Below are 13098 nucleotides of genomic sequence, written 5' to 3' on the forward strand. Positions count from 1 at the left end.
TTGTGAAGATGCTGGAGGAAACAGGTACAAAAGTATCTGTATCCACAGTAAAACGAGTCCTATATCAACATAACCCAGCAAGGAAGAAGCCACTGCTCCAAAACCGCCATAAAAAAAGCCAAACTACAGTTTGCAACTGCATATGAGGACAAAGATAGTACTTTTGGAGAAATGTCCTCTGGTCTGATGAAACAAAAATAGAACTGTTTGGCCATAATGACCATCGCTATGTTTGGAGGAAAAAGGGGGAGGCTTGCAAGCCGAAGAACACCATCCCAACTATGAAGCACGAGGGTGGCAGCATCATGTTGTGGGGGTGCTTTGCTGCAAGTGCACTTGCTGGTGCACTTCACAAAATAGATGGTATCATAAGGGAGGGAAATTATGTGGATATATTGAAGCAACATCTCAAGACATCAGTCAGGAAGTTGAAGCTTGGTTGCAAATGGGTCTTCCAAATGGACAATGACCCCAAGCATACTTCCAAAGTTGTGGCAAAATGGCTTAAGGACAACAAAGTCAAGGTATTGGAGTGGCCATCACAAACCCTGACCTCAATCCTATAGAAAATGTGTGGGCAGAACTGAAAAAGTGTGTGCGAGTAAGGAGGCCTACAAACCTGACTCAGTTACACCAGCTCTGTCAGGAGGAATGGGCCAAAATTCACCCAACTTATTATGGGAAGTTTGTGCAATCCTACCCGAAACGTTTGACCCAAGTTAAACAATTTATATGCAATGCTACCAAATACTAATTGAGTGTATGTCAACTTCTGACCCACTGGGAATGTGATGAAAGAAATAAAAGCTGAAATAAATCATTCTCTTGATTATTTTTCGGACATTTCGCATTCTTAAAATAAAGTGGTGATCCTAACTGACCTAAGGCAGTGATTGTTTACTAGAATTAAATGTCAGGAATTGTGAAAAACTGAGTTTAAATGTATTTGGCTAAGGTGTGTGTAAACTTCCGACTTCAACTGTATGTGTATCAAATATGGTCATACATTTGGCAGGAGGTTAGGAAATGCAGCTCATTTTCCACCTCATTTTGTGGGCAGTGTGTAACGGTTTTCTTTAGGTGAAGTAGAGGCGGACCAAAATGCAGCGTGGTTGTTATTCATTGTACTTTAATAAAGAAACTGTACACGAATAAACTAACAAAACAACAAACGTGCGAAAACCTAAAACAGTCCTATCTGGTGCAAAACACAGAGACAGGAACAATCACCCACAAACACACAGTGAAACCCAGGCTACCTAAGTATGATTCTCAATCAGAGACAACTACTGACACCTGCCTCTGATTGAGAACCATACTAGGCCGAAACATAGAAATACCCAAAACCTAGAAAAACAAACATAGACTGCCCACCCAACTCACGCCCTGACCATACTAAATAAATACAAAACAAAGGAAATAAAGGTCAGAACGTGACACAGTGTGCACATATCCTGTCTTCTCTCACCTACGGCGACCTTTCTCAATAACAAGGCTATGCTCAATGAGTCTGTACATAGTCAAAGCTTTCCTTAATTTTTGGTCAGTCACAGTGGTCAGGTATTCGGCCAAATATCATTCTAGTTTGCTTTGAATTTTTGATAATTCTTTCCAATAGTCAAGTAATTATCTTTTTGTTTTCTCATGATTTGGTTGGGTCTAATTGTATTGCTGTCCAGGGGATCTGTGGGGTGTGTTTGTGTTTGTGTTTGTGAATAGAGCCCCTTACCAGCTTGCTTAGGGGACTCTTCTCCAGGTTCATCTCTCTGTAGGTGATGGCTTTGTTATGGAAGGTTTAGGAAACGCTTCCTTTTAGGTTGTTGTCGAATTTAACGTCTCTTTTCTGGATTTTGATAATTAGCGGGTATCGGACTAATTCTGCTCTGCATATATTATTTGCTGTTTTACACGGAGGGTATTTTTGCAGAATGCTGCATGCAGAGTCTTAATTTGGTGTTTGTCCTATTTTGTGAATTCTAACAGCAGACTTGTACATTTCCTCAGTGAAAACAATGTACTGAGCAAATGTCAAATTGGCTTTTTACCATATTACCGTACGACAGACCACGCAGAGCAGACCCCAGACTTCACAACCATAAAGGGCAATGGGTTCTGTAACTGATTCAAGTATTTTTTGCCTGATCCTAATTGGTATGTCAAATGTTATGTTCCTTTTGATGGCATAGAAGGCCCCATCTTGCCTTGTTTCTCAGATCGTTCACAGCTTTGTGGAAGTTACCTGTGGCGCTGATGTTTAGGCCGAGGTATGTATAGTTTTTTGTGTGGTCTAGGGCAACGGTGTCTAGATGGAATTTGTATTTGTGGTCCTGGGGACTGGACCTTTTTTGGAACACCATTATTTTGTTTTTCTGAGATTCACTGTCAGGGCCCAGGTCTGACAGAATCTGTGCAGAAGATCTAGGTGCTGCTGTAGGCCCTACTTGGTTGGGGACAGAAGCACCAGATCATCAGCAAACAGTAGACATTTGACTTCAGATTCTAGTAGGGTGAGGCCTGGTGCTGCAGACTGTTCTAGTGCCCTTGCCAATTTGTTTATATATACATGTTGAAGAGGGTGGGGCTTAAGCTGCACCCCTGTCTCACCCCACAGGCCTGTGGAAAGAAATCTGTGTTTTTGCCCATTTTAACCAAACACGTGTTGCTTGTGCATATGGACTTTATAATGTCACATGTTTTTTCCCCCAACACCACTTTCCATCAATTTGTATAGCAGACCCTCATAATAAATTGAGTCAAAAGCTTTTTTTAAGTCAACAAAGCATGAGAAGACTTTGCCCTTGTTTTTGTTAGTTTGTTTGTCAATTATGGTGTGCAGGGTGAATGCGTGGTCTGTCGTACGGTAATATGGTAAAAAGCCAATTTGACATTTGCTCAGTACATTGTTTTCACTGAGGAAATGTACAAGTCTGCTGTTAATGATAATGCAGAGGATTGTCCCAAGGTTGCTGTTAACGCATATCCCACGGTAGTTATTGGGGTCAAATTTGTCTCCACTTTTGTGGATTGGGGTGATCAGTCCTTGGTTCCAAATATTGGGGAAGATGCCAGAGATGAGAATGATGTTAAAGAGTTTATTTTATATTTTATCATTTCATGTAGGATACCATCAAAACCAGAGGTCTTTTTGAGTTGGAGGGTTTGTATTTTGTCCTGTAGTTCATTCAATGTAATTGGAGAATCCAGTGGGTTCTGGAAGTCTTTAATAGCTTATTATAAGATTTGTAATTGATCAAGTATGTGTTATTGCTGTTTGTTATTTCTTATAGGAACAAAAACATTAGTAAAGTGGTTTATCCATACATCTCCGTTTTGGATAGATAACTCTTTGTGTTGTTGTTGGTTTAGTGTGTTCAAATTTTCCCAGAAGTGGTTAGAGTCTATGGATTCTTCAATTACATTGATCTGATTACTGACCAGCTGTTCCTTCTTTTTCTGTAGTGTATTTCTGTATTGTTTTAGTGATTCACCATAGTGAAGGTGTAGACTTCTCAATTTCTTTCTTAGGTTTTAGCATTCTTCATCAAACCATTTGTCATTGTTGTTCATTTTCTTAGGTTGTCTGCTTGACATTAGGGAAGCTGAAAGGTCAAATATACTGTTTAGGCTTTCTACTGCCAAGTTTACAACATCACTTTTACAGTGACATGTTTTGTCCAGGAAGTTGTTTGAAATGGATTGAATTTGTTGTTACCTAATTGTTTTTGGTAATTTTTTACACTACTTTCCTTACATCTATAGCATTTCTTAATATTGTGCAGGTCCCTTGGCTTCGATGCCTCATTATTTACTATTGCTCTGTCCAGGTAGACTGTGATCTTTCTGTGATCTGATAGGGGTGTTAGTGGGCTGTCTGTGAACACTCTGAGAGACTCTGGGTTGAGGTCAGTGATAAAGTAATCTACAGTATTACTGCCAAGAGATGAGCTGTAGGTATCTCTTTCTATGCTTCTCCGCCTCTCCCTTACACTCTTTCTCTCCTTTTCATCTGTTGATACTGTGGGTACTGCAAAGATGCTCCCATAATTGTACTATTGAATTAAAATGATATAATAATTCATAGCTCTCTCCCCTCTCCCCTTCCTTCCCTCTGCTTCAAAGATACTCTGAGACAATACCTTACTGTCTGAATGAGAATAAACAATCGCTCTGATGTGAGCACATTATAAATGGGAAAACCGTATTTGCACTCATATCAGCCATTTCGGATCATGGGTTAACCCAGCAGTTCATGAGTTAACCCACGAGTTAACCCCACAGTTGCTTTGGTGCAGTGTTGTGGCAGGCTTATATCCTGAAACTGGGATGTGACCTGTAGACGGATTGGAAAGGCACTCAGAGATCTTGCCTGAGGGAAAGAGCCCTCTTGGGCCTTGTTGTATATGGATGGATTTAAAATGAGATTCTGTAGAACAAATGGGAACTGAGAATGTGTCAGTGAGTCATATGTACAGTAAATGCTCTCTCTCTCTCACACACACACACACACGCACACATATACACACACACAGTTCCTTGACTCCTATGTGTGTTCCTCTCTTTGTAGGATGGTGGAGTACTCGTTGGACCTGCAGAACATCAACCTCTCAGCCATTAGGACAGTCAGGGTCCTCAGACCCCTCAAAGCCATCAACAGAGTACCCAGTGAGTTCTGTCTCGCGGTCTCTCTTTCTCTCTCTCTCTCTCTCTCTCTCTCTCTCGCTCCCTCTCGCTTTCTGTCTCTCTCAGTCTGTCTCTTTCTGTCTGTCTCTCGCTCTCTCTCTCTGTCTTGTTTATCTCTGTTTGTCTCTCTGTCTGTTTGTGTCTGTCACTTTCTGTCTGTCTGTCTGTTTGTGTCTGTCACTGTCTGTCTGTCTGTCTGTCTGTCTGTCTGTCTGTCTGTCTGTCTGTCTGTCTGTCTGTCACTTTCTGTCTGTCTGTCTGTCTGTTTGTCTGTCTGTCTGTCTGTCCGTTTGTTTGTTTGCGTGTGATGTCTACACTGAGTGTACAAAACATTAGGAACGTCCACTCTTTCCATGACATAGACTGACCAGGTGAATCCAGGTGAAAGCTATGATCCCTTATTGATGTAACTTGTTCAATCCGCTTCAATCAGTATAGATGAAAGGGAGGAGACAGGTTAAATAAGGATCTTGGCCTTGAGACAATTGAGACATGGATTGTGTATGTGCGCCATTCAGAGAGTGAATGGGCAAGACAAAAGATTTAAGTGCATTTGAACAGGATATGGTAGTAGGTGCCAGGCGCACCGGTTTGATTGTGTCAATAACTGCAACACTGCTGGGTTTTTCACATTCAACAGTTTCCCTTGTGTATCAAGAATGGTCCACCATCCAAAGGACATCCAGCCAACTTGACACAACTATGGGAAGCATTGGTGTCAACATGGGCCAGCATCCCTGTGGAACACTTTCAACATCTTGTAGAGTCCATGCCCGAACGAATTGAGCCTGTTCTGAGGGCAAAAGCTGGGGTGCAACTCAATATTAGGAAGGTGTTCCTAATGTTTTCTCCATTCAATCAGTACAGTCATTGTATATGTCCTTTGACTTTGCTGTGATCCTCTACTCTGTTCTGACTGCATAACCCCAGGACAGTGCTGCTTGATCTGAGCAGCCCAACTCCTATCAGATGCCCTCTACTACAACAGAGTCCCTTACAGATTTACATATCCTCCTGTAATGTAGATCACTGTTCTCTCTCTGACCCAACCCCATCCCTCTCAAATACAACTCTGTTCTCAGACAAAATTGTAAACACCTATTGATTTTCCCCTTACCTCAGACAGCTTCTAATCATCGTAAGCACCAATTAGCCCGATCAAGCGAAGGTCAGCTAATCTCTCCACTCACTTCCAGTCAGTGAAAGTGATAGCATTTATCCGCTAATGCTAACAGTGGCTAACAGTGAATAACACACAGATAGTGGTATCAGTCGGACTCAGGTAGCATTTCCTGATCTCCTCTTTACTAGAGCTAACTGACTAATAGCGGCTAACACTGATATGCATGATGTAAGCTGTAAGTGAGACAGTGTACTGAAACACAGTCAAACAGGACATGTTCCAAACAGCTGTAATCCTTATCCTTGCATCCTTTACTTGTTTCCTTTCCTTTCCCCCAGAGCTAACAGCCTAATGGGCTAAGCTAATGGCAAAGAAACACAGATCATTGCTAACGCTAATGGACTAGTGGTGTGGAAACCGAGAGACACAGAGAGGTGTGCTGGAGTCATCTGTCTGCAGGTACATTAAGTGAGTGCAGGTGTTCTATGGCACAGTCTGTCTCTAATGAGAATTATTGGCGGGTAGAGAAACCAGTATTTATAAACACATAAAACACACACACACCACACACACACACACACCTCCAACTCGCCTCTCTCTGTGATGAGAATTAGTGAAGACATTACTCTCTCGTCTGGTCCATTACACACACACAGATTAATCCTAGCACTAATTACCTGGGAAAACAGTTTTCCTTGAGTGCTGACGATAATTCCCATTCTAATTCCCATTCCCATTCTGAAGCGTTGAAGACTCTGCTCCCTTATCAATGTTTCAGTGGGTGTTGCCACCGGGGTAACTCATTAAATATGAATGGTAATTGAATTAGTGCATGTCATTGCCTCGCTCCGCCAGCTGATAGGAAGTTGTAGGGAGGGGTGATACTGATAGTGATGTCATGTTTGGGGAACTGATATAGGCAGACTGGTGACTGGTGCACATGTGTAAACAAACGCACTAATACACATGCTGGGACACACACACACATGTACACATACATGCTGTGTGTGTGTGTGTGTGTGTGTGTGTGTGTGTGTGTGTGTGTGTGTGTGTGTGTGTGTGTGTGTGTGTGTGTGTGTGTGTGAGCGCTCACTGTGTAGTATAAACATATGGTTGCACTCAGGGGAATGGATAACTGATGAGTATGTCCACAACTCCCTGCATTAGACCAGATAGGGGTGAGATACAATAGACATAAAGCAATTGCTTGACATGAGGTCATTTTGACCAAGTTAATAAACACATCAGCTGAGATTGACCCCCGTGAGACCCAATTTGTACCCTTCCTAGAAGATGCATAATAGTGTAGTCTCTCTCTCTCCCTCTCTCTCTCCCCTCTCTCTCTCTCTCTCTCTCTCTCTCTCTCTCTCTCTCTCTCTCTCTCTCTCTCTCTCTCTCTCTCTCTCTCTCTCTCTCTCTCTCTCCAGTTGACACCCCCTCCTTCCTTTTCTCAATTTCTGGGCTATAACACCCTGTATGTAGCCAGTAACACCCTTTATGTAGCCAGCAACACCCTGTATGTAGCCAGTAACACCCTGTATGTAGCCAGTAACACCCTTTATGTAGCCAGTAACACCCTGTATGTAGCCAGTAACACCCTGTATGTAGCCAGTAACACCCTTTATGTAGCCAGTAACGCCCTTTATGTAGCCAGTAACACCCTGTATGTAGCCAGTAACACGCTGTATGTAGCCAGTAACACCCTTTATGTAGCCAGCAACACCCTGTATGTAGCCAGTAACACCCTGTATGTAGCCAGTAACACCCTTTATGTAGCCAGCAACGCCCTTTATGTAGCCAGTAACACCCTTTATGTAGCCAATAACACCCTGTATGTAGCCAGTAACACCCTTTATGTAGCCAGTAACACCCTTTATGTAGCCAGCAACACCCTGTATGTAGCCAGCAACACCCTTTATGTAGCCAGCAACGCCCTTTATGTAGCCAGTAACACCCTTTATGTAGCCAGTAACACCCTGTATGTAGCCAGTAACACCCTTTATGTAGCCAGTAACACCCTTTATGTAGCCAGTAACACCCTGTATGTAGCCAGCAACACCCTGTATGTAGCCAGTAACACCCTTGATGTAGCCAGTAACACCCTGTATGTAGCCAGTAACACGCTGTATGTAGCCAGTAACACCCTGTATGTAGCCAGTAACACCCTGTATGTAGCCAGTAACACCCTTTATGTAGCCAGTAACGCCCTTTATGTAGCCAGTAACACCATGTATGTAGTCAGTATAACCCTGTATGTAGCCAGTAACACCATGTATGTAGTCAGTATAACCCTGTATGTAGTCAGTTTAACCCTGTATGCAGCCAGTAACACCATGTATGTAGTCAGTTTAACCATGTATGTAGCCAGTAACACCATGTATGTAGTCAGTTTAACCCTGTATGCAGCCAGTAACACCATGTATGTAGTCAGTTTAACCCTGTATGTAGCCAGTAACACCATGTATGTAGTCAGTATAACCCTGTATGTAGCCAGTTACACCATGTATGTAGTCAGTTTAACCCTGTATGTAGCCAGTAACACCCTGTATGTAGCCAGTAACACCCTTTATGTAGCCAGTAACACCCTGTATGTAGCCAGTAACACCCTTTATGTAGCCAGTAACACCCTTTATGTAGCCAGTAACACCCTGTATGTAGCCAGCGACACCCTGTATGTAGCCAGTAACACCCTTGATGTAGCCAGTAACACCCTGTATGTAGCCAGCAACACCCTGTATGTAGCCAGTAACACCCTTGATGTAGCCAGTATAACCCTGTATGTAGCCAGTTACACCATGTATGTAGTCAGTTTAACCCTTTATGTAGCCAGCAACGCCCTTTATGTAGCCAGTAACACCCTTTATGTAGCCAGTAACACCCTGTATGTAGCCAGTAACACCCTTTATGTAGCCAGTAACACCCTTTATGTAGCCAGTAACACCCTGTATGTAGCCAGCAACACCCTGTATGTAGCCAGTAACACCCTTGATGTAGCCAGTAACACCCTGTATGTAGCCAGTAACACGCTGTATGTAGCCAGTAACACCCTGTATGTAGCCAGTAACACCCTGTATGTAGCCAGTAACACCCTTTATGTAGCCAGTAACGCCCTTTATGTAGCCAGTAACACCATGTATGTAGTCAGTATAACCCTGTATGTAGCCAGTAACACCATGTATGTAGTCAGTATAACCCTGTATGTAGTCAGTTTAACCCTGTATGCAGCCAGTAACACCATGTATGTAGTCAGTTTAACCATGTATGTAGCCAGTAACACCATGTATGTAGTCAGTTTAACCCTGTATGCAGCCAGTAACACCATGTATGTAGTCAGTTTAACCCTGTATGTAGCCAGTAACACCATGTATGTAGTCAGTATAACCCTGTATGTAGCCAGTTACACCATGTATGTAGTCAGTTTAACCCTGTATGTAGCCAGTAACACCCTGTATGTAGCCAGTAATACCATGTATGTAGTCAGTTGCCCCGTTCAAAGCCCACGTTGAAGTGGTGTTATTGAGGACGTGTGGTCCTGAGTAGGATTATGTTTTTTTACATGCAAAAGTCAATGCTTTTGATAGACATACAGTAGTTCCACTATAGGTAGACATATATTAGTTCCTCTATAGTTATACATTCATTAGTTCCACTATAGGTACACATACATTAGTTCATCTATAGGTATGTATCTGCCTCTCCCTCTTTCTTCCTCTTCCTCTTCCCCTCTCTTTTTCTCTCTCCCCGACCTCACTGTTGTACCTGGGTTGTATTAACCGCATGTGGTGTCTCTTCTCATGAAACACAGCGTGACAAACACGTGCGTACACACACACACACACACACACACACACACACACACACACACACACACACACACACACACATACACACACACACACCTGTCAGTGAATCTCTCTGAGTGGTGCTTCAGTGGTTTCTGGTGTCAGTCCTTCAGAGAACTCTGCCAGTCGCCACTACTCTTCCATCAGCTGTCTTTATGTCATCATCACGGGACATATCTGCCCCTTCTGCTCATGTACTAATCATGTTTCATTATGTAATCAACGTGGGTCAGGTCCAACGGTAGCCTCTCGTGTGTCATAATGCCATCACTTGGGGATATGGGATATGTGACTGGTCCACCATCCACCTATATGGACAGAAACATGTCTATGCTACTTTTGGAAGCCGGGATGTCCTGTGTTCTGTGTCCATATGTTTTGTGTCTGTCTGTGTGTTTTAGATACAGTATGTGTGTCCTGCTGTTTCTACTCAACAATATTCTCATTTATAATGCATGTGTGTGTGTGTTTGTGTATTATAATGCATGTGTGTGTGTTTGTGTATTATAATGCATGTGTGTGTGTGTATTATAATGCATGTGTGTGTGTTTGTGTATTATAACGCATGTGTGTGTGTATTATAATGCATGTGTGTATGTGTATTATAATGCATGTGTGTGTGTGTATTATAACGCACGTGTGTGTGTATTATAATGCATGTGTGTATGTGTATTATAATGTATGTGTGTGTGTGTATTATAATGCATGTATGTGTGTATTATAATGTGTGTGTGTGTGTGTGTGTATATTATAATGCATGTGTGTGTGTATTATAATGCATGTGTGTGTGTTTGTATTATAATGTGTGTGTGTTTGTATTATAATGCATGTGTGTATTATAATGCATGTGTGTGTGTATTATAATTCATATGTGTGTGTATGTTAATGCATGTGTGTGTGTATTATAATGCATGTGTGTGTGTATTATAATGCATGTGTGTGTGTGTATTATAATGCATGTGTGTGTGTGTATTATAATGCATGTGTGTGTGTATTATAATGCATGTGTGTGTGTATTATAATGCATGTGTGTGTGTGTGTGTATTAAAATGCATGTGTGTGTGTATTATAATGCATGTGTGTGTGTATTATAATGCATGTGTGTGTGTGTTTGTGTATTATAATGTATGTGTGTATGTTTCAGGTATGCGTATCCTGGTGAATCTCCTCCTGGACACACTGCCCATGCTGGGAAACGTCCTCCTGCTTTGTTTCTTCGTCTTCTTCATCTTTGGCATCATCGGAGTGCAGCTGTGGGCGGGATTACTGAGGAACCGATGCTACCTCGAAGAAAACTTCACCCTGTGAGTGACGGTGTGTGTGTGTGTGTGTGTGTGTGTGTGTGTGTGTGTGTGTGTGTGTGTGCGTGCGTGCATTCGTTAATTTGATTGTGGTGTAATTTATTCTCAACAAGACTACCTCCTCCCAGTCAGTAGCTGTACGTGATTAAATTCCCAGTCACCTCTCCATATTCATGACCGAGATGTCACGTGAATGCCCACCCTAACCTTGTCAATGACAGAATGGCACTGTATGTGAGTGAAGTCAGTGAGTGAGTGTGTCTGTACGTGTGTGTGTGTGTGTGTGTGTGTGTGTGTGTGTGTGTGTGTGTGTGTGTGTGTGTGTGTGTGTGTGTGTGTGTGTGTGTGTGTGTGTGTGTGTGTGTGTGTGTCTGTGTCTGTGTCTGTGTGTCTGTGTGTGTGTGTGTGTCTGTGTGTGTGTGCTCTCCTGCTGAGGTATAATCTGATTCAGAGGGGTGTCTGTGTTCCTGACAGTGTCTCCTTCCAGAGTGTGTGTTCTCTCTATGCTGACCTCAGCTTGTATTAATCATTGGCCAGAGAGAAAGAGGACCAATGTCCAATTTAAAATATTTTTTTTTTTTACATTTAACTAGGTGTAACGTTCGTCGTTAGAATGAGACCAAGGTGCAGGGTGGTAGGCATAATGTTCTTTTAATTTTTTACATTTTAATAAAAACAATAAACAACTCAACGAACGTAAAGCTAGGGGTGCAAACCCATTCAACAACCAAAGACAAGATACCACAACAGAAAGTGGGAAAAAAGGCTGCCTAAGTATGATCCCCAATCAGAGACAACGATAGACAGGTGCCTCTGATTGGGAACCTTACTCGGCCAAAAAGAAAGAAATAGAACATAGAATGCCCACCCCAAATCACACCCTGACCTAACCAAATAGAGAAATAAAACGTCTCTCTAAGGTCAGGGCGTGACACTAGGCAAGTCCTACGTGGCTGACTCTGTCCCTCAGTTAACCCGTTAACACTCCTAGTTGGAAGTCACCTTTCAGAAAGGTGTAAGATAATGCTGAAACAATATAGCCATGTCTTACTAACGTTAAACACCTTTTGCATAAATGGTGCACACTTTAAGCACTGCTAAGAGTGTGCAAATCTGTCATCAAGGTAAAGGGTGGCTTTTTTGAAGAATCTCAAATATAAAATATATTTAGACTTGTTTAACACTTTTTTGGTTACTATATGATTCCATATTATTGTTATTTCATAGTTTTTATGTTTTCACTATTATTCTGCTATGTAGAAAATAGTCAAAATAAAGAAAAACCCTGGAATGAGTAGGTGTGTCAAAACTCTTGACTGGTTCTGTATATATATATATATATATATATATATATAGAATTTGTACTATATGTTTAGAATATGTAAGTGCTTAAGATGCCATTCTTTAATTATCTCTGTATTTAGTTAATTGTCCATGGCAGCTTTCAGATGGGAGCTTTAGCTTGTGTAGCAGGAAGCTCAGCTCAAGGATAGTATTAACTAATGCTAAGGGTTAGCCAGAGTGGTTGGATGCTTAATTGAAGGACCCTTGTGTATTAGCCAGGGAGTATGCTAATGGTGAGATGAGAGGTTGCAATGGGGGGTGATTAGCTGGAGTAGCTGAATGTTACAGGGGAGGACAGCACACCTCTCCTGGTTTATCTACATCTCTCTCCTCTTCCTCAACTGTCGTTGCCCTCTCTCTCCACCTCTCTTCTTCTTTTTTCCCTCCCTTTATCTTCCTCTCCTTTCTCACTCTCCCTCCCTTTATCTTCCTCTCCTTTCTCACTCTCCCTCCCTTTATTTTCCTCTCCTTTCTCACTCTCCCTCCCTTTATTTTCCTCTCTTTTCTCACTCTCCCTCCCTTTATCTTCCTCTCCTTTCTCACTCTCTCTCCCTTTATTTTCCTCTCCTTTCTCACTCTCCCTCCCTTTATCTTCCTCTCCTTTCTCACTCTCCCTCCCTTTATCTTCCTCTCCTTTCTCACTCTCTCTCCCTTTATCTTCCTCTCCTTTCTCACTCTCCCTCCCTTTATTTTCCTCTCCTTTCTCACTCTCCCTCCCTTTATTTTCCTCTCTTTTCTCACTCTCCCTCCCTTTATCTTCCTCTCCTTTCTCACTCTCTCTCCCTTTATTTTCCTCTCCTTTCTCACT

General features: G+C 42.2%; 1 protein-coding gene across 2 annotated transcripts in view; it reads left to right on the plus strand.

The window, feature by feature from the left end:
* The window catches only part of LOC110539012 (voltage-dependent T-type calcium channel subunit alpha-1I-like), a 139043-nt gene that overhangs the window by 23973 nt on the left and 101972 nt on the right, over positions 1–13098 (plus strand). For both annotated transcript variants that reach the window (XM_036941471.1, XM_036941470.1), the window contains exons 3-4: positions 4565–4662; positions 10790–10949. In XM_036941471.1, coding sequence (XP_036797366.1) covers positions 4565–4662; positions 10790–10949 — 258 coding nt within the window. The remainder of the gene's footprint in view (positions 1–4564; positions 4663–10789; positions 10950–13098) is intronic.

The sequence above is a fragment of the Oncorhynchus mykiss genome, chromosome 13 (assembly GCF_013265735.2).
Source record: "Oncorhynchus mykiss isolate Arlee chromosome 13, USDA_OmykA_1.1, whole genome shotgun sequence".
In the NCBI taxonomy this organism is placed as follows: domain Eukaryota; kingdom Metazoa; phylum Chordata; class Actinopteri; order Salmoniformes; family Salmonidae; genus Oncorhynchus; species Oncorhynchus mykiss.